The sequence below is a fragment of the Anopheles nili genome, chromosome 3 (assembly GCF_943737925.1).
Source record: "Anopheles nili chromosome 3, idAnoNiliSN_F5_01, whole genome shotgun sequence".
Lineage (NCBI taxonomy): Eukaryota > Metazoa > Arthropoda > Insecta > Diptera > Culicidae > Anopheles > Anopheles nili.
This window is the reverse complement of record NC_071292.1, coordinates 35,045,413-35,067,534: the sequence shown is the minus strand read 5'-3', so window position 1 is coordinate 35,067,534 and position 22,122 is coordinate 35,045,413. Positions and strand designations below refer to the sequence as shown.

The 22,122-nt window shown below is 42.2% G+C and overlaps 1 protein-coding gene across 1 annotated transcript in view; it reads left to right on the top strand.

Annotated features, from left to right (window-relative positions):
* The window catches only part of LOC128726006 (tyrosine-protein phosphatase Lar), a 209,542-nt gene that overhangs the window by 178,224 nt on the left and 9,196 nt on the right, over positions 1-22,122 (top strand). Inside the window, exons 14-15 of the mRNA XM_053819784.1 lie at positions 2,277-2,413; positions 7,095-7,391. Of these exons, the coding sequence (XP_053675759.1) occupies positions 2,277-2,413; positions 7,095-7,391 (434 nt within the window). The remainder of the gene's footprint in view (positions 1-2,276; positions 2,414-7,094; positions 7,392-22,122) is intronic.

Genomic DNA, 22,122 nt, shown 5'->3' with positions numbered 1-22,122 from the left:
TGGTGGGTGAACTACTGCACCCCCTTGCATCGTCGCCCCGGTCCTCGAATCGGGACGCAATGGCATTCATAACAATAGTGCACTTGATAACTGTTTAGTGGAGGCACTTGTTTTGTTTGTTGTTATTGTAGCTTTGCCTCGACCGCCGTGGTCCGGAGCTTGCAAGCTCGTTTTTCATCAAGCACGAGCGGTCAAAAAATAGTAACTATAACAATTCAGCTTGCCCCTCTCCCCTCCCACGAACATGGCGCGAAGTGCACCACCCAATAATACTGAAGCATGCTGCTGGGCCCGTTTGATTCGGAAACGATGCATCCACCTCCTAGCGCATCCCGGGGGTTGCATCCTGGCAGCTATCCGGGGTTTTGCCGGACTTTTATATGACCACCGGCGGATGGTCGGTCGTCATCTGTCAGTTCACCGTGTGTGTATGTGTGTGTGGGGGTGGAGATGCCAAACTAATGTCAACACGGACCTGTCTGTCCTGTCCGAGCCTGTGGCTGGCTGGCCACATGCCCTTTCATATTCTGCCGTGAAAAACGCGCATTGCCTCGCGCACAGTCGCATTTTCCAACGTCCGCCAGAGCCCCACTCCGACAGACTGGACCGGTGCCGGAGGGGCATTAGTCGTGGGATAATTTGAAATTTAAATTATTGAATAATATTGACACCGCGCGCACTCGAGCCGGGCATACTTTGAAGCGGTGAAAATTAGTGAACCCGCCAGCCAGAGCTCCCGTGCCTCTCCAATCGGTGCGTGGGTACTGTCTGTTTGCTATTGATTTTTGTGTTTAAAGCTTTCACATGAAGCCGCAACATGGAGCTGAGCGTGCATAGAATGCGACCTTTCTTTTTTTGCTAGTCCTGTTTTGCTTTTTGTTTTTTGTTTTGTCAGTTTCTTTACCATCGTTTGATTTGAATTTTTTTAAGCACATCAGCAGGAGGAACTTCTGTCAATTAACGTTTCACGTTTAAATTCAAACCACCATGCGTGTTTACCACAAGTTTACCGAGACGGTGCTTGATTTTCATACTTTTTTGTATGAGTTCGAATTGGAAAAGAGTGCCTAAAAAATCGCTAACTTGTCGTAACACTTTTATTGTTCTGAAACATACCCAAACCATGTCATTAGTTGCTTGTCCCAACTGCTTTAAGCGGACGGGTATAATAATGAAAAAACCTCAGTTTCAAACAGCGGCAACAGTCGAAAACAGCCAGTGGTGGAATAAACATGGTCACGGGCCTATTTCGCGGGAAATATTGTCACGCTCACAGAAATGTAGTGTATATTAATTGTAATACCGAAGGGTCGTTTTTGGCGCTCCGAAACAATTATCGGCCCCATCCATTATCGCCAAATTATGATGTTTATGATAATTTTACTAGCCATCCTGCCAAAAAAAAACCGTGCCGACAAGCACCAGCAGCAGGCCAACGGGAACAAAATATGATCGACAAAGGCGAGCGCAAAAAGGGCATCGGTTGAAAAAGTCGTAACACACGAAATTTACTGTCGTGTTTGTGGTTTTCATCAAAATTCCATCACGTCGCGCACGGAAACGCACGTGAAACTGGCGGCTGGTTGGTGTAACGCTCCAGCTTTACCTTGCGACGTGGTAACAACCATCGAATCGAAGGAGTGTTCATAAAACCAATCGCAGCTCAAACTTTTCCGCACGCGTTTGCGTATTGCCGGTATGCCAACCCAAACGAATCGGGCTTGTGTAATAGCTGGTAAGCTTTGATAAGTTCCAAGGTGAGCATCCGGCACCCGCGATCGATGTATCCTCGTTGGCACCCCAAAATAAAACCACGCCACGAGTAAAAAGCCCCCCTTTTGACTGAAAAGCATGACCCGCATGATGGAAGAGTTAGCGTGGCAATTTTCCTTCTGTGTTCCTTTCACCCACTTCTGGCCGCGACATTCTCGAGCGCGCCAGAAACCCCTTTCCCGGCCGGAGGCCGTATCAAAAAAAAAAAAAAAGGCCAGTGTTTTATGAAAATGAATTTCATCCCGGCTCACGGTACGGGCGTTCATTTTCCATCAGCGCGTAACCTTGCCCACTCCAAACCCTGGAGCACCATCAATCCTAGCATCCTACGCGACCCACGCTCGTCCGCGACGTCATTTGCGAAATAATTCCTTTCGATACAAGCGGGGGCTCCCCGGGCAGGTGAAACAAAAATTTATTAATATTAATCACAAATTAAAATTCTCCTCCCACACGCGCCGTCTCGCCTCGGTTCGTGTTGGCTCTTCTCGCTGGCCGCACAGACGAATTCCGAACACCGAGACCTACACCCTGAGCAGCCTCTACCCGGACACGCTGTACTACTTCTGGCTGTCGGCGCGGTCCCAACGTGGCGAGGGTGCCACTACTCCGCCAATTCCGGTGCGCACGAAACAGTACGGTAAGTGAACCCTTTTTTTTGTATCTTACCTAACCGCAACACCGGCATCGATCGATGTCGCATCCCCTCGACGGTGGATCGAGTGTTTTCTAGGTATAACGCGTCTTTCACAAACATGGGTGGATCTAATTTGATCTTAGCGTCTAATTGGGGCTCCAAATGAACGTAGCTTTTACTGAGCGTTTCGGGGGTGGGAAAAGAAAAGGGTCACTTTCTTTGCCGTGTGAACTTCGATTCCGATTCGCTTGATCATCACGGCCTACGCTGCGATCTCTACCAGGACAGTTGCTATGTGCTTTGTTGTTTGTGTTTTTTTTTCTTTCGTTTTTCCTTAAGACGTAGAAGGCCGTGGATGAAAGCGAACCAATCGGAAGTGGTCGATTCACGCTGGCGGACAAGCCGGTGGCTCTTGATCTGCCATTTAATATACCCGCAATAGAAGTCGAGGGAATCGATATTCTCTGTCCAAGGGAAGATGTTCCGCCAGTGCAATTACCATTCCAGCTCGCACGCACGCCCGGTAAGGTCCGTCGTGACTTTGATCGGATGTGAAGCGGAAACCGGCCGACTGGGAAGAGGCTCGGTTAAAAGGCAGCCCCCAAGGAACATAAACAATGATTCTGACGAAGAAACGAACGCGACTCCCTATTTTTTGTTCTTTTCGGGTGCGCCTGCCCTGCGGAACTCTCGCCTATTCTGAGCGGAAGAGCCACGCTCGGAAGAAGGACAGTAAGAGCCGAGCGTAATAGCGCCCTTGCAAGGACCGCTTTTCTTCGTTTGCCTTCTCGCAGGGTCTCTCTTCCGCGTGCCTGCGATGTACGAGCTTTTCTTTCGGATGCTTGGTTTTTATTTTATTTTAATTTTCTACTGTACGGAATACGCGGTGATCGCTTTCTTTTTGCGTGTGCTCACCGCGCGGACTTTGCGTGTTTGTGCGTGTTTGTTTGGCTGTATTTTGATTTTCTTCCCCTTTGATTTCCAGCCGAGGCTTTTGGGGGGCAAATAATTCGTACTAAGAATTCCATGTTCTTGATTTTCGGGATTTCAGTACGCTGTCGCCGTGCCGCTAGCCCGCCAGGAAACTTGCTATTGCTTTTTGTGCTTTTTTTGTGCTCCGCTTCCGAACAAAGAATTGATGACATAACCCCTTATCCTTTATCCTCTTTGCAGCGCATTTATTTGCGCAAGTGTACCGCTCTCAGCTTTCATGTGCTTTTGCGTACTTTTGAAAATTTAATTAAAAAAGGGAAAGATATTTTCATAAACTACCGAACCCTTTTTGGTGTGCCCGGCTGTTTTTTTGTTTTTGCTTTTGTTTCTTCACTCACTGACCCTGAGCGAAGCCAAGGCGAGCGCGCGAAAAGTGAGCCGATGATTTTCGATAAATAAGCTTTCGATTCAGCGCCGCGCATTTCCGTCCCCGGAGTTTCAGTGCTGCCACGAATCTGGGAAAGAATATGGCCGCTTTGGCAGCAGAGAATCGACCTTACGAAATTTTTGCGTTGATTTTGCTGCTACCCTAACGCTGAATAATCCTCCATTCGGAGGAGAGAAGCAACCATTTTGCGGCCCCCGTTCGAAATCAGCAGCAACATAACACAGCCAAGCGCCCGCTCATGCACGCGTAAAGTCCGCAACAGTATCGAAAGAAATTAAATACTTCCAAAGGGGCAACGCCTGGTCCGGAAGTGTAGAAATCATTCAGGTAAGGATCGCGCCCTGCCGGCGAATCCTTCGAGTGAGGTCAGCCATGCTCCCTAGTATCTCGCTAGCCAGTGAAAACGACAGTTGGTCGGTGGCCAGCCGTTAGTTATGTGCTGGCATTAAGCTGAAAACGGCCGACCGAAATCAAAAAAGGGTCGAAAGGCAATCGTTAATTAACCGCCGTGCAAAAAAGGATTAACAGTTTCCTCATTCCATCGAATGCTCGCTCTCTGTTCCATTTTTATTTTATTTTTTATTTTCTTGATCTCAATTGCGTCCGCTCCCTTGCGGTCGCGTCCCTTTTCGAGCAATTGTCGTGTATTTTTTTTTGTCCCTGGATTTCCGTTCTCTCTTTCTCTTCTTTTGTTTCCATCCTATACTTTCCACTTCATTCATTCTATGTTCTTGAGCACTGGGTTTTATCATCATATTCACCAGCCACACAACAACTCTTCGTTTAGCACTCCGATAGCTGCAAATCGATAGTCCTCGTGTGTGTTTGTGTGTTTTTTTCTTCTTTTTTCATTTTTACAACAGTACCTTTCAATGCAATAGTATTGCTTTTCACGTTTGTCTATCTCTCTATTTCTATCAAGCATTCAAGCGTACTGAGGCTATGCTTATTTTTCTTTGCAAGTTCTACTTTTCATGTACTCTCTACTCTGCATCTCTTTGGGCTTTCCTTATGGTAGTAAAACATACTAGCCGAGCAAATGTTGTGATATATCGTCTTTTTTGTGCATCCGTTCTATTGAGTTTCCACTCCATTAGTGATGTAATTGGCTACAGGTATTCAAATATTATGAATCAATTACACCCGATCGCTAGGGTATGGTTTTAATTATCTCTGTTCGATTCCACTCGCCCTCAATTATTTAAAGCCTTTCCTGATCCCGACACTCTCTTCTTTCGAAGCTCATCAACGGCATATATATCTAGCTTGATATTCATAAGTTTCATTTTTATTTTGTTGACGCAATTTGAGATATTTGTGTCAGTTCTGCAATGTCAATGAAATACTGCATATTATGCTTCCTTCATTTCTGCATACAAAATGACGCATGCTTTTGTGTGTTACTAATTTTCGTGAAAATTAAAGCTTCGTGGAAGTTAGTATGTTTATTTTCCTGTTTCAACTACGCAAAGAATCGCTAACTATTATTTTTCAGCCATGCAAATTTTTCTTCGGTCTTTGGTTTTTTTTTTATCATTTATGATATGCTCTTCTATTTCATGGAACAAATAATGTATTTTCGTGAGAGCACACATGCAAAAATTGAATCCCATGTGTGTTTGGTAAACTCTCATTACAATTGTAAAATCACAAATAAAAAAGTAAAGTCCATCGTAAGCATGGATTTATTTGAATTTATCAGCACTTTGTTGAAACATATTTTTTGAGCATTTACACCACAATGTACGTGTGATGTAACGCAATCCTGTACAACCACCAATTGTTTGTGGATTATCGTGTATGAAAAAAAAAATTGAACACTCAAAAACGTTATATGCAGATCGCTGTAACGTTTATCTTTTCATTATGGCTCGGCTACGCTCCCACCCAAAACATATACTTTTCGGTGAACGTTTGTTATTGCTCTTTGTGTTTTGTTTATTGTCCTATTTTAGTCCGCAGTTTTCGCAGCATATATGCGTTTTAACATAAAGTTTTCACAATGCACGTTACTTCTGAAACCACTTACGCCAAGGGATTTAATTGAGGCTCTTTGCATTTCGCATTTCGATTTTCCACTGAATTTTTTATCATTCTGTGGTTGGTTTTAATTAGTTTTTATCGTAACATTTTTTCTTTTAATATTTTATCATTTTATCTATGTGTCTTCTGATTCGTTTCGTTACAACTCGTTTCATTATTCATTTCCCGATCATCGATAAAAGAGGATGAAATAAAGATTTGGTTTCCATTTCGTTTAAATGTAGTTTGCAAAATTTTGCGGTAAAGCTTTATTCCATTTATGCTTTCGCGTTGTGTCCTATCGATATCAATGCGTTTCTTGCAATAGCTAGTTTACCTATATATTAGAACATTTTCTTGTAAACATGCATGAAAAAACACTTCCCTTTATAGAAACTCGATTTTACTACTAGCATAGCTACAAATCCTGTCTAATAATTTGCATTCGTATGCTTTACATCGCGATGATACACTTCATTATACACTATTCGATTTTGTATAAGTTTCCATTGAATGACTCATCGATTCATTACGTTCTGCATTATCACTTTGTTTAAGTCTTCTTTGTGGTTTTTCCCAAATAATTGTTCTGCACCAAATGAGCACTCTGTTTCGATTTGTTTTCGTTTCAAGAGCACCATTAAATGTGTATGATACAAAATTTCCTATGTACTTTGCTGCACATTTTAATAATTATAATATTAATCGTTTAAATATGATATGCATTCTAAAATAATACTAGTGACCTAGCGGCTTTAAGCACATTGCTCCTCTCAGCAAAAGGGACAACCATAATTGATTGTATGCAAAAAAACAACAATCCAATCGAACGATGCACCTTTCGGATAGTTTTTTACTTTCATTTCTCTATGTTGGTTCAACTTCTTTTACCTTCTTTTATTGAATAATTTTTTCGTCAATAATTGTGATAAAGATGTTTTTGTTTCGTGTTTCATTTGTTATAAGGACTCATGGAATGTTCATAAAAATATCTTAAATAACTAACTTTCTCCCAGACTACCACGGGTAAATATAGATTAAGTAAATAAGCATATCCATTGGACATTCATGTTTCTTTTATTGTTAGTTATTTTTTTAAGAGTTGCTGTTGTATTTCGTTTTTTTCAGTATTTATTGAGTTGTATTATTTGTTTATTTAATTTGAATTGTTTCCTTTTCTATTTTCTTTTTCTCCTTTTCCAATATCGGTTTACCAATTATCGCTATGATTTTACGTTGTACTGCACCACCAATAATGCCTGAACATTGACCAACTCGTAGTACCCGGTGCACCACCTCGTAATGTAACTGTCGAAGCCACAAGTCCAACCACTATCAACGTATCCTGGCTGCCACCACCGGTCGAACGATCGAATGGGGCCATAGTTTATTATAAGGTGTTCTTCGTCGAGGTTGGGCGAACGGATAGTGAGGCTACAGTAACCACCCTCAACTCGACTAGCCTCGTCCTGGACGAGCTAAAGCGTTGGACGGAGTACAAGATTTGGGTCCTAGCCGGAACCTCCGTTGGTGACGGACCTCGATCGTACCCGTACACGGTTCGCACACATGAAGACGGTATGTATTGCACCATATGCTAGATTATTCCATTCAGTTTGATCAACATCTGATTTCTGTTGCAATGTTGCAAACAACAAAACAACAATCCACTACAACCATCAACACCACAACCACCACCATAACCACCAACGCCAATCACCAAGCAACAAATTCACATCAAAACGATATTTTTCAGCTTAACAGCACAGTACATTGGCACTGAATTTTCGCAAATTTACAGCAAAACAACACTGCTAACACCATGACAGTATTTACAAACCATACTACTAACATCGCTTAACACACACGCCCCAAACACGCCATATCCCGTGTATATACTAACCGATACTAACTGATTTTTGTATTTTGAAGGTTACGAAAATATTTGTCTTATATAATGCTACACGAAAGCAATTTTTTCCCTGTGCAAAATTTTAACCATCTTTTACCTGCAGCGAGGATACTTTTTGTGACCGTATTTTTTTGAATTTTGTCTGCTAATATTTTGTCGGTCTTTTAGCTTAAGAAACAGTTACAAATAACCTTACCATCCGTCGTAGTAGCATACACACGTCGCGATGCAGCAAGCTGCAAATGTTAGCAGAACTCCGCGCGGATGGGTCGGGTGGGATATTTTTATTCATAGATGTTGATGCAGCCGCTCGAACCGTCTTTTTGTGTGTGTGTGTGCTGCGTTGCGGACTTTGAATAAAAATTGATGTTTTTTCTAGGCTAAGGCATGCAATCCAAAAAACATATTGCATACTGGTGTCAGTAAGCGGTGTGAGGCTAAACCAGAAGCTCATACTAAGCTTTGAGCTTTGCTTGATTTTCCACTTGCTGAACGAAAAGAAGTACTTCGAAAAACCGCGATCATTCATGTTGCTTAGTTAAACTGCTTACTTATTCCATTATGCAAATGTTTAATACCCAAGATTCAGAATAAATATTATATCTTTTAAAATGAGCCACATCTATCAAACTTTTTGTCACAATGAAACTTTTGTACTGGCATTTTTGTATGTAAACATGCTGCATAGTTTTTGATGATTACGACATAATTCCAACGTATTTCTATATATTTTTGAACATAGTATAAGCATACTCAGTCCTGCACCACACGGGGTACGATGCTCGACCGTGCTCTTTGGGAGGAAGTAGTACAACAGCAAGTCGAAATGAACAACTGGGACTGGATTTTAGCTCGAACAAAAGCGTACAGACTACCAATTCCTCAGTCAGTGTTAAAACAGACATCCGCAAAAGTTGAAGATCCTTCCTAAGCTAGCCGCATTTTCATGGCAGTTGTGCTAAAAATCATTAATGCCTCGACCCAACCCCACGGGCAAGGCCTTGCTTTTGGTAGTATGCAACAGAAATCCGTTTTAATCGTCCAGAAAAGGTTCTCGGTTGCCTCACGGCCAACACCGCCCGCAATCTGCAACGTCCTGTGTTCCGGTACAGTAGGTTAATTTAAGGAACCTAATTTTCGTATGGCTTAACTTTTCAATTTCCCCTGCCTTTGGCCGCTCGTCCCGCTCGTGATGGACGGTATTGCTGTTGGGGACTGGAGATCTGAGGCTAAACGCAGGGCCTAAACTGTGGGCCTTGAATTAGCAGACGAGTTTCTGTTTCAAAATTTGTTTTAAAGTTTAATGACTCCTGTGGGAGCCGTTAAAAATGCTGAAGTAATTCCATGACACTCTTACCTGCACGGCTCGTTTGACGAGGAGTGACTTTTTGATTCACTGCCCAACCAAAGTATGGTTTTTTTTTTGTTTGCTGCTTTGTTCTCTTCTTTGGCCCGCAAAAACTTGTTCATGACACCTGCTGGCAGCGCGACATCCACATGCCAATTTTGGTCGTTTTAAAAAGTTCCAAAACTCGAGTGTAAATATATACGCTTGCCGCGAAGAGAGGAGAAATAATCATGTGCAAATAAACGCAACGCGTAACGCAACGACAAAGTCACTCCACGCTGGTTGGCTTTATATGCTGGCTGTTCCCTTTGCTCGCATCAACGCGAAACGTGAAACACCGTTATAACCTGCGAAGCACCAACAACTTCCCACACATTTTGGTGGACCTTTCCACGCCCCTGCGCGATTCGCAGTTCTTTGGTTGGGCAATCTTTTCCAAACCTGCCTGATGCCTGTTGAACGCCGTTTTGACTTCAAATAGGTCCCTGGCGAGAAAATTAATTTGTTTCTGTAACCGTTTCAATGAATACATTAAAAACCCGTCTCCGTTCAACCGTTTCGCTTTCGGTGCTCGGATGTTTTCGCACCGGTGACGTTGGGTTTCGCGTTGCAGGATCCTTTACACTCTCGCGCCGGGCTCGGCTGCTTGTGGCGCCGGGTGTACCTGCGTCGGGCGCAGAGAAGACAAAACAAAAAACAAGCAAAAAGGAAACATCCATCCCGCGGAAAGTTCAAACAGTGAAATTAATAAAAATTAATCACATTAATAAACATTTACCTTCCCGTGCCGAACGTGAACGGTAAATTCATTCATTTTTGAGGTGCTGTAGCGCTTTCTAAAAAGCTCCCATAAAATCCAGTCCCAGACGTACGGTTCGGTTAAATCATCAGTCTTGAGCGCGTTTTTTCGAGCTGCTTTTGATACATTTCGCTCCAATCGATCATCGGTATCGTTTGGTTATTTTCTGATATTGTATCCCCAAATTTCGCCACCCCCGGGATGTATAGGGCGTTTTTACAACTAATTTATCATTTTCCATACTAAGTTTATGTGAAAGATTAGCAGTAAAATAGTGTCGTTGTCTTGCATCGACAATGACATCCATCAAGCAGCATATAAACCAGTTTTAAATTAGATTGTTACGGGGACGAAAATGTGCCATATAGCGTGGAAAAATTGGCCACAAATGTATGAGTGCATGAGTATGCTTATACTATTCGATTGTTTCGACCAGTACAAAAACTATATTTTTAGCTAACAGCTAGTTAAATTTTTAGTTTATCCTAGGCTAAGCCCAGATCCGGCGGTGCAGTCTTCTGGAGAAGAATATAGTACAATCATTTCTTTTTGTCGTATGATGTGGACATGGTAGTCGTTCGATATTTTTTTATATACAATTACAGAAAGCTAGTCATTTCACTATTTTAAAATGTTTGCTGAATAAATCATAAAATTTGTGTAACAAATTTTCTGTTTCAGCTAGCAGGAAACATTCGCAAAAATATCCTCAACTAATAATCTTCTCTATTTTACATTGGTCACATTTTGTTTGATTGAATGCAAATCTTGTGCGCAGGCCATACGCCGTACATTTAGCTTTGCCCAAACTACATAAAAACGGTAATTTTTTGTTTTACTTCCAAACATCCGGCTTCTGGTTCCTTTACAGATTAATTATGTGCAGATTTAAAGTTGCTAGCGTTGGATTATGCACCTGCACCTGTTTTGTGTGTGTGTGTATTTTACAGTTGGTGTGTTTCAGAATACATTGTCTTTTGTCGATAATTGTTCACACTAGTTTATGCACCAAAACATTTGTTTGTTCAATGGCAACGCACTTTTGTTACGCACCGTAATTTTTGATTGTGATAATCTGCTCATTTCAATATCAGCAAACATGTACCACGCATAGAACTGTGAAATGCTCTCACTCTGTCTCTTTTTTCTTATGCGTTAGCTAGCTGTCACTACTTCGCACCGTAAATATTATCAAGCGCACTTGTTACATTTCGTTGTATTTCGTTTTGATTTTTATTTTTTTTTTTCGATGCCATGTCAATCACGATCGATAGCAAATGAGCAAATGTGTGTATATTGTTACGAATATTCTTCTTTATCTAACATATTTGCCGCTGTCATCCACCAATTAGATGCCGCCTTTCCACTATTCAGCACCGCCAGCAAAGCAAACTAACAAATTTTATTCAACTCTTCTAGCAAAAACCAATCCAATCACAATTTTTGCCCTCCAACTTCCACCGCATGCTAAGTTTTTTGACGGATTGTTTTTGTTTGCGTTTTGCACTGATTTTTTAACGCTCTTTACCACTCTTTTTTACTTTTTTTGAGTTGCGTTTTTCAATTGATTGTTTTTTGTCGGGCAATGTGAAACAAATTTTGTTGTTTTGTTTTCACTTAGTTCTAATTGTTCTTGCATTGCACCAACGAATTTTGCCTAAAATAGCAATATGTACTGTAACTTTGATTTTTGTAAAGTGTTAACTGGTCTTACAAAACAAGAACTTATGCATTGCCACCTTTATTAAGATCACTAAATGCACAAAACAGCACTCGAAACGTCTGATATATTCTCTCTGCACCCGTGAAAGCGCACCAATTTTTGTAAGAACGCACTTTTCACTCAATTTTTGTCGTTGTATTTTCTGCACAATTCTACTGTTTGTCTCGCAAATAAAAAATCAACACTTGCACATACGCTCACTCTACTCACACATGCACACTTGTTTTTCTGTTAAACATTTTATGTAAATGTTTCGTTAATTTTTTTTATATTGCACAATATTTCAAACATTATGATATCCCGTTTACCTATGCCTTGTTTTTCACATAAATAAATAACATATGTTTGTGGGAGGGTAAACTGTTCAGCGCATAAATGTAAATAATTGGTTTCGCACATGAATAAGCAATATTCTTCCGTAAGGTTGCTAAAAAATATGTTTCACCGCAAATAAACGTCCTCTTGATTTCTCTATGTGTGATTTGGGTTACTATATATGTTATAGGCGTGATAATGGTTAAACTTCCCGGTATTGGGGAGTTCAAATAACATATTCACCAAAGCACCGTAAACTTAAATGCACATGCCTCCGAAAAATTTAAATCCTCACACTCAAAAGTGTCACAGTAGCTTGAGCTACGAAATTCGAATCCCAAAACACATTATGGTTGTCTGTTTTTGAACATCCTCATTCTACATTCTGTGAGTTATGCAAAATTTAGTTTTGTGTTACTGTACTTCACTTATGTTAATTGATAGATAAATCACGACGCTGTGTTGTCTTCATGAATGCATTTTTTTAATTCTTCCTTCTCCGAGACGTTATCAAACATTCACACTTATCGTTATCGTTGCTACGTTTTGTTTTATATTTGAAATTAATTAAGATTTGAAATGTTACCGATCGAACAGATAATCAATGTTTTACCAATTTTTCGAATTGATATAACTGCTTCGGATTATTCTATGTACAACATTTATTTAATTTTATGCGTTTGTTTTACTTATTATCTCACTCTCTCTTTCTGGAATATGTAAAACGCGTCATGAATTTCCATTTTCGACATACTCCGTTCAATAAATGTAGTGCTTTGGGGCATATTCGACAAGTCAATTCGATTTGATCGCATAAGCATAACGCTATCAACTAGCCTCAATCAATCGTGATGTTCGTTCATTTGTTCTGCACCATCACAAACTTGGTGACATGGACTATTTCAGGTAGAAAATTGCCACAACAAAGCGGGCACCCTAGAAACTATCGTCCTGAATATCACCTAGCAAAGAAGGCACGTAAAACGCCATGCCCGAATGCCATAAAGCGTAATTAATCAAAAGTGATTAATACGCACTCAACGCTCTCACGTCGTACATTTCGCTGCCAATCTAGCGTAGCTCTTCGGTGAAAGATATTATCTCTATGAGCATACATCGGTCAGCGAACCTAAGCCCTCTTGCTCCTTAATCTCACATCCTAGTACCGGACACTTTATTGCTCCCGAATCCCACCTGAATGCCGTTGCGTGCGTAGGCCCAAGGCGAAGATATTTATCGTCCTATACACCTGGCTGTAACCGTTTATTCTAAAATCCCCCAAAATCTACAACCGCACAATCCGGCATGGCCATCGAGGCGGCAATGATGTTGATATTGGAGTGCGATTTCGTACATGTCGGTCAGCATTCGTCGGTCGCTGGCTTCGGTCGCTTCAAAATTGCCGGAAGAAGCGGGCTGAAGTGTCGGTACCTGATCCTAGATTCGCTGTCCGTATAAATTAAGTGGATTACGGAAGATGGAATCATTCCCATTTAGTTAATGAAGTTGAGAGTTTGTGACCCCGTCCACTCCGACGGCTCGACCGTTCGAGAAGCGAGGATGCTATAAGGTTGATAATAAATTGGGCAGCAGTAGTTGAACGCTTTATACGCTTGAAAGCTATTGGGCACGGTCGGTCTGCCCCGGATCCCATGTGTACAATTACTGTGTTATCCTTTTTACGGATTGATAGAAATGCATCGTAACTTTACACGATTCTTTTTCCAATCTCGTGTCTCATTTTTGATTCGCAATTCGAGCTTTTCAACTCGTGGTTAATAAAAACGATTCCTCCAGAGCAATGAACTTTTTTGGGGATGTATTATACCATCTTCAAAATCGCTTTAAAGCTGATCGATAGCCTGTTTCTAGCTAGCGAATTTAGTTGTCCATCTAGCCTGCGATATGCTTAAATGCATTGTTTATTGAATAGTACAGGAAACGTTTTCATTGCCAACTTTTCAAACTGTATGTATCGTAAAACCATGTTGTGATATTTTAAAACCCAACAGGAGAACGTCCAATTCATACTCAAATGAATTACCTATATTTACAAGTTAGCACTGCCAACAAACTTGCCAAAATATCTCCTGTCACCGTTGGATTACACTTTCAATACTAAGTACAATAACCATTTCAGTTAAAGCGGTTGGTCGATGTGTTAATTTCACGATTGATAGAAGTTGAAATTTCGCCTTGAAACACAAAATAAATTAAAAACTTTTTCTACAAAATTAGCTATTCAAACTGGACTTTCTGCTTCAGTATACTTTTTGAGTCATGTTATGTGATTTAAAGCTATTGATATTAATGACACCAAATTTATGGAAAATTTTTTTTTATATTTATTACACCTCATAGATGCACTTCGAATTTTTGCATTACACTTAACATAACTACACTCACTCAACATTCTTGCGCTTAAAACAACTTAATAAAGAAAGCGGGCTTTGAAATCTTTTGCTTCAGGCATCAGATCATGAAGGAAAATACTTTTTCAAAGTACTATTCCAACCTTGTTCGTGTGCATTTACTATTTTTAAATGATCTTGCAAGGTGTGTCAATTAAATCAAACGAGTTGTATTTCCATCGCTTTTTTTATTTTATAAATTTTTATACAAGAGTATTTCTTTGATTATGGGTATGCTTTAGTTTTGCTCTAATTTCCCGATCAAACTACCTTTACCATATTATTGAAAAGGACCTTGAGCATCATGAATCGACAAACGGTGCCGCAAAACAATTGCCAGACATTTTGTGCAGCTCCTACAGCTCCGCCTTGGAACGAAAAGCTGATGTACGAACAGCTTCTTTGCTTCTGACTGCTGGAAAAGCTGATAAAAGTAGCACCCATTATGCCATTAGTTTGATAGTCTGCAGAATCGCTCCAAATAAATTATAATCGTTTACAGATGTATTATCTCGGGGATATCGTTAACACCGGCGCTATTTTCTTTCATTGATGTCGTAGTTGTACAATTGTTGATCACACATGAGTGTTGCATTGCGATATTTACAACAACAAAAATTACCATTCAAAAACACACCACCCCAGCACAACATTTTTGTTTCACTTATCTTCAGCGCGTCTAAAAACAGCATTAACCTCCGGTGTTTCCTCTGCCTGTGTATTCTTCATTTTTCACTTCCATTTCAATGCTGATAAACGGAACGCGATAACCGGCGAACGAACGCATGAACAAACGAATTTTCGCTTACGACGTTGATACATCTGATTGAAAACTAACAAACACCCGCCGCTCACTGCTGCTGTGCTGATATCAAAACAAATACTTGTCCGATAATTACATTTTTCATCCATCGGGTACGGTTTGGAAAATGGCAAAAAAAACCTCCACGTGCTTACATACACGCATACACGCAATGCATATCGGTGCACGAAACCCGAAAACGCCAAACTCATCGATCGTGTCGTCCCAAAAACGGGCATCCATGTTTTATTGCAACCAACATCGGGGCTCTTGTTTATGACGATGAAACACATTGTGCATCGTGATGGCTCGAAACTGGAAAAAATGCGGCCAAATTTTGCGTATGCGCCCTTTAACTTTCGTATCGGCGATCGCACTGACCGATCTTGGTGTGGTTAATGTTTACAAATGCAATGCCATTTGCCTCGTGCAAACGGAAATCACGCTACCGTGTGCTGTGTGCGATCAACGAATCGATTATGCAAACGTTGGCCATACAACTGCCGCCGCCTGGTTCCGATAAACGAACCCGCCCGCGTGGTTGAGGCACTGAAAAATTTAAATAAAAATCACGTAACTCAATTTAAATCTGCTGCACCGTTCCGTGCATCCTGCATCCTGCATCCCTATGCGAAACTGCCGCCGGCTGCTGCTGTGGTCGGGGGTTTTGTCGTCGATTAAATTACGATCGGCTCCTTGGTTTGGTTTGGCGCGCGTTACTGCTACGGATAATGTGCAACCGCACCGTCGACAACACTGCACCACTGTGGCCGGTGCATAATATAATGCGCTTCTTCCTTCCCAAAAACGCAACAACACGCGCACATACACACAAACAAAACGAACAAACAACAATGAAAACAAAATTATTCTCTCCCCGATGCGTCGCGTGCACACGACCGACCCACAAACTCATTTTCCTTTGCTTTCGTGCTGCATCGGCGTACATAACGTAACAAAAAAAACCCCCCACACACACACACACACACCGCTGTGTGTATGCGTGTATGTGCGTGCGATGGCAATGCACTGTGCTGCAATTGCACTCCAACCGTACTCCGATGGCGGGTATTTGCGTGAACGACCATAAATCACGATATCAATTTGCACGACGGGGCAAATCGTATCAAAAGCAGCCGTTAAGAGTGAGTACCATCTGGCCGGTGATGCCTAAATTTATGTGATTTCATTTTTGGCTCTTCTGCGCTTTTGGTTCGTTCCGGTGTTTGTTGAAAAGGAAAAAAAAAGAAAGAACAATGCGGCCCGTTAAATGTCCGTTTTTTTTTGTTTGTTTCTTACTTCACTAAAGCCACAAAAATCCAACGAATGCTTTTCGATTTTCGGCTGGTTTTTTTTTTTTTTTTTGAGGAAGCGTTGACTCTACATATATTGCAACCTTCGGATATACTTACTCGTGCATTTTGAGGTAATATTTTTGTTTTCATTTGCTACAAATCACGGTACCATGCATCATACCACTGGCGTTAATGAAACACACTGCATCTGTTACCGTTGTACCGATAAAGCCAAGGACATCTATGCGATCGATCCTTCTACGAATTTCCGATTCATTGACAAAACATACAGAATTCAAAACCATCCTTACAGCGCCCGAACCGACTGCGATCTTTTAACATTCTACGACAAAACTGCTTCAACAAAGTTCACTTCCATCCATGCTCGCTACTGTTGCAAGTTTTCCGGCAACCTTTCTCCGCGCATGGGGGAATGGATTGTGCAAAGTGTAAACTTTCTCCCCAAACATGCGCTCACGCTCAACTGTCTTCGGTGGTATTTTGCCACGACCCGAGAGTGTTCCACCGTGCAACACGCAAAACGAGTGTCTCCAGTGTCAAACGAGCTGCATAATCGAGAAAAAAAAATCCCATCGACACCATTCCACCTTACTCCATGTATACACCCACACACACCCACACGTGCACATAGTTTTCGGACGTGAAAATTACCGTGCGACTCCACGTGCGGTCGCAGTCGAGGGCTTCGCGAGCAGTCGCATTTGTTTGCGCGGGCCAGCGAACTCGTTATACATTCCTGCAGCAGCGTGCGTTCGAAGGCGACCGGATTTCAATAGCGATATTGTCGAAGAAAGTGCCACCGTGCGACACCGGTAGCAATCCAAGACGCCGAAAGATTATCCGCAATGAAGCGCGATTGCAGTGGAACGCGTTAAACTTAATCCGGCTTCCTGCTCGCCGCATAATCAACCTCATTTCATCTGCTTATCCGCCCAGTTGCGCACAAGCCAGCCCCTTCTTACACGCGATACGCGCATGGTGCGAGCATCTTCTGCTTTCTGGATGATTGTTTTTGGGCTGAAAATCAGGTCACGGCTTCTGGTGGTGGTAAGATTCCAACCCCTCGGCCAGCGGATCGGCATTTTGAGGCATTTTGAATGCGCGGGTGGAGGACGCATTTTCATGAAATTACCTTTTCCTGCTAGCAACAAGCCGGCTAAACTTGTTCGCAACATGTAATCCGATCGACCGTCTCTGTCGCACTTGGTACTGGCCACGGTTGCATCTCGAAAACCGACGAATGGGGTGAAATAAAAAAAAAGCATTCTGCACACAAACGAATGAATTTGCAAAGAAGCGTCTCGAAGTAATGCATCATTGGTACCGCGGTAGTATAGCAGACGGCAAAAGGAAATGCATGAATGTGCGCTGCAATTAAAGCTAATGCACGAAGCTCATTAAAGTTGTGTTGCCACGGTGTACATGGCCCCGGCACTTCGGCCCACACTAATTTAATTAACCTTACCGAGGGGAGGTGCAATCAAATCGATTGCACGATTGCCACCATTGTGTGTGCCACCGTTGTTTGGCACTTGCACATCCCTAATCAATTACTTAAACACTTCAAATATGCAAATGGCGCAGCGACAATAAATCAAACATAGTTTTGCACTTTTTAATTAGTGCATTCGCTGGCCAGGACCCAGGACTCCACCGACACCCGCGACGCGTTGGCATTCCGTGATGGGTTTATTTATCATCCCTGGAGATAACTTTCGGTGCACGCGTGGTCAGGCACGTCGCACCTCTGCACGGTTGCAGCATTAAAAGCAACCTCCGGCACGGATGCATGAGGGAGGAATGCAAGAGACACTTCTTTGTTGGGAAAAGGCATGATGCCGGGCGCTTGAAATTTCTTAGCCAGCAGTTCTCAGGCTGCGGCGTGAAACACAGCGAGCCATTTAAATGGCTTCATTAGCACAGCATCCGGTACGGGAAGACCGCAACCAAACATGGGCCACCGATGATGTTCCTTGCGTTCCTTGCGGGTCGCATCGCTAGACGCCTAGACTTTAGACTAGCAATGCCGCCGTTATGTTGCAAGCAGAATAACGCCATTCCTTCCGAGGGAATGTGTTAAAATGATGATAAAATCGTATAATTGCTCGCAACTTGGCCACAAACGTCACCTCTCCTTCGTCATGGGTCATACGTGCCCTCGAAGGGGGGGCCTCCGGAACATCTTCGGCGCCCAGCATGCACTGCACAAACTTTGTGCCATGCTGCTGGTTCGAATGCTGGTTCGAATGCTGGTTCGAATGCAGATCAATTCCCCAGCAGCCTATTGCGCCTTGCGCCGATTATGAATCCCAAAAACCCCGCAAACTCAACCGGAACGTGATCTCCGGTAGGGTTTTATTGCGGTGAAGCTATAATAGCGTCTGTTCCGGGTTTTCTCGCCAACGGAATTGTCCGCCCAAACCGCACTCTGCTCTCCCAAACTGCATTTCGATCACCATCCCCGCTGAAGGTGGTATGGTCGCATGTTCCTGCAAGAAATACATAATTTCCGAAATCGACAATCGACTGCGACGCCCGGTTACGCTATCAGTTACTGGCTGTGAGTCGGTAACGGCCACAAACGCCTCCCCGGAATATGGAACGTCGCTATCGCAGCGTTTCTCTCGCATTCCGATGGCTCCCCGTGGGATGGGATGAAATTATCGCAATGCCAGAATCCGCCAGACCCGAAGCTGCCGAATGCCGAACCAGGACATGGTATGAATTCGATCTGATCGCTTGGGCCCTCGGACGCATTCTTGCGGATGGGCCGTTGCGGCGATGGTTTCATTTAATTTGGATTGTTCACATTCTAGCTGTTTTAATCTTTTAACACAACCCTTGCGTGGTCTGGGACTGGCTGGATGCTGCATGTCAGGGCATGTCCGGTGCTCGATGCAGCACAAAGCCTTCGCAAAGCCATCTGAGCTGTAATCTTTGCCAACCGACAGCTCCCAGCTACCGGAACCTTGAACGTGTTGATTATTCCGTTACACTTGGTAACTAAATTCGAACGGGCACGAACGTGGGGTAAAATTCTCCGGCACCTGGGTTGGGTTACCACCTGCTTGATTTTAAGCTAACCGTTGCTTCATTAAGCACTGCCTAAGCTGTCGTAAGCTAGCAACACCAGACTGCTGATTGCATCCCACTGGAAATGCTATTTCTCGCAGGCATATCCGGCCGCTTGTGTTTGCACCATGATCAGCCAGATCATGGCGGGTGCCCGTCTCAGAAAACCTTTGCTTCATTCAAAAGAAAATTAAGGGATATGCTTGTGCAAATCAGCAGCACCCGAGTTGGGGCCTTCTCGGAACGAAAAACGTTGCTTCAGTTGACAAGAAAAGTAACAGATATGCATGTTTGTGTCAATCTGTTAATTGCTAAAAAAAAATTATTCTCGAATGTACCAAGAAAGTCGAAGAATTCTAAAGATCATTAAAGTTTCCAATAAAACCATGAAAGTGAATTTGTTCAAGCTACAGCAGTGCAGTACCTGTTAAGATTTAAGAAATAAACCTTGTTTTGCTATAGGTTAAAATTGAATTGTACTCGTTTCTTCATTTTTGCTACCATTTAACGTGATTATTTTCACGAGGTGTTGATTTCTGCGCTGATTTGAAAGAACTTTTGTGTGCTATCTCTCGCACCGGTGGAACTTTTTTCGATTCTCGTGGGCAGGTGTTTCATTAACGATGGTGTACCACAGCACGATATCATGATTCCTTTTTGAACCTAACTCTTTTTAAAACTTTACTTTCTAATAAACCGAAGGTTGAATATCTGATGAGAAACGAATTTAACGCTTCGCAAATGTAGCTCTTTTTTTGTAAAACACTGCCAGGCCGTTCTATATTACACGAAAGAAGTGTAACTTTTTTTTTACCATGGAATGGAGATTTCGAAATGCGAAACATAAAACCACGAATTTTAGAACCTTTCCTGTCCTTTCTTAGCGGCTTACCCGATGTACTCGCGCGCGTGTGTTTTTTTTTGTGTTGTTGTTGGTTTTTTGCTTTCTTTCCGAGCTTAAACATGAAACCGAAATGCCGACGACAATTTTGCGCTGGGTGTCGGTAACGATTTTTTTTCCACCCGCCACTGATAAGTTGTTTTGAGCGATATCAACAAAGGGATCTTTTTCATCGGTTTTTGTTTGCGCAGAAATGCGGGCTTTTCTTTAGTTTCGCGTTCTATGCCGCGCGCGTTTGGGCTTCTTGAAACTCTGCCCTCCCCAAGATTATCCCATCACACCAACAGTATCCCGTTACATTGGATAATAACAATTTTTCCTTCACTAACACAAGTATTGGCTGCCCGATCGCGTACCCGTGCGTTTGAAGCTGGATTGTGTTGTGTTTTTTGCTTCTTCTTTCTTGATTCGATATATTATTACATTCGCCACCCGCGGTAAATGATATTAAATCTCAACATCAAACAACGTTTTTTATTTTTGTTGTTTCGGAACCGGCCAACCATCCATCCAATCGATCTCCAGAAACGGCACTTTTCCTTTGCACCGGCGTTCCAATTGTCCGTCCAGAAGGCCACCATTTCTAATCAAATTAAATAATAACTAGTTCTAGCTGTTTGTTTTTTTTTCTCTCCCTCACCGTGTTTTGCATTTTGTGCTTTTTTGGTAGTCTAGAAATCTTTGATTTATCATTCGAAATATGCAACCATAAGGTACCGAATTTTTTTCAATTTGATTTTTGCTCCCGCATTTTCTCCCAAAACTGCGTACCGATGGATCAAATGGACTATAATATTTACAGTTGCTGTTGTTTTTTTCTCTCTCACGATAATGAACCTTATTCCCCATAACCAACAAGCTGCCTTCGGAAAATGCGTGTTCTTTTTACGTACTTTCGTTCCAGGAATGTTTCGGTTTTGTTTTCGATTTTGCAGAACATCCTGATAATAAGCATTTATAGACGTTGTTATTTTTGGAGCTACATTGCAAGGATTGGGGCTATTTGGGGGGTTGAAATAAAAAAACATCATTCACAAGGGCAATCTGGAAGCATTTTTCGTGCTTTTCAACCAGTATGGGAACTTGTAATACTATCGCATCATATTCTCAATCAATAATGTGTTTAATGCTCACCTTCTTACAAGTGTAAGAACCTTTAAAAATTAATGCGATGTTTTGTTGGGCTTAAACACGTGTTAATGCTCGAACACAGCTTTATGTTTCTCTCTCTCTCTCTCTTTCTCTCTCTCTCGGGATGCCAAGGTATTCTTATTCTCGATTCAAACAAACCCCGTCCGCGAAAGGTGTAATTCCCTAAAGTCGTTCCAGACCAAAGAAAAAACTCAGCTAAGGGAACGCGGTACCGGTAAGACGGAAGCAGAATTAAAGTTTAAATTCTGCCCCAGAGACAAAAATCACCCCGAAATTGTGCTACGACAGCGCAAACTTTGCCGGAATTTGCTCTCCGACGCCGCCATTCGCTGCTTCTATAATGTTGCTTTTCTCTTCAGTGCTTTCTACGTTGTCCCTGTCGTTCTTTCGTCCTTCGTCCTTTTTATCTGTCTCACTCCTTTTTTTTCGAAACTGCCAGTTTGGGGGCGTTTTTTTTTTTGATCCAGTACACCCGCTACGATGTCGCACGTGTACTGTATGCAACCTTTGGACTATCCGATCGTTTCACATATTATCGTGCACGTTAACAACATATTC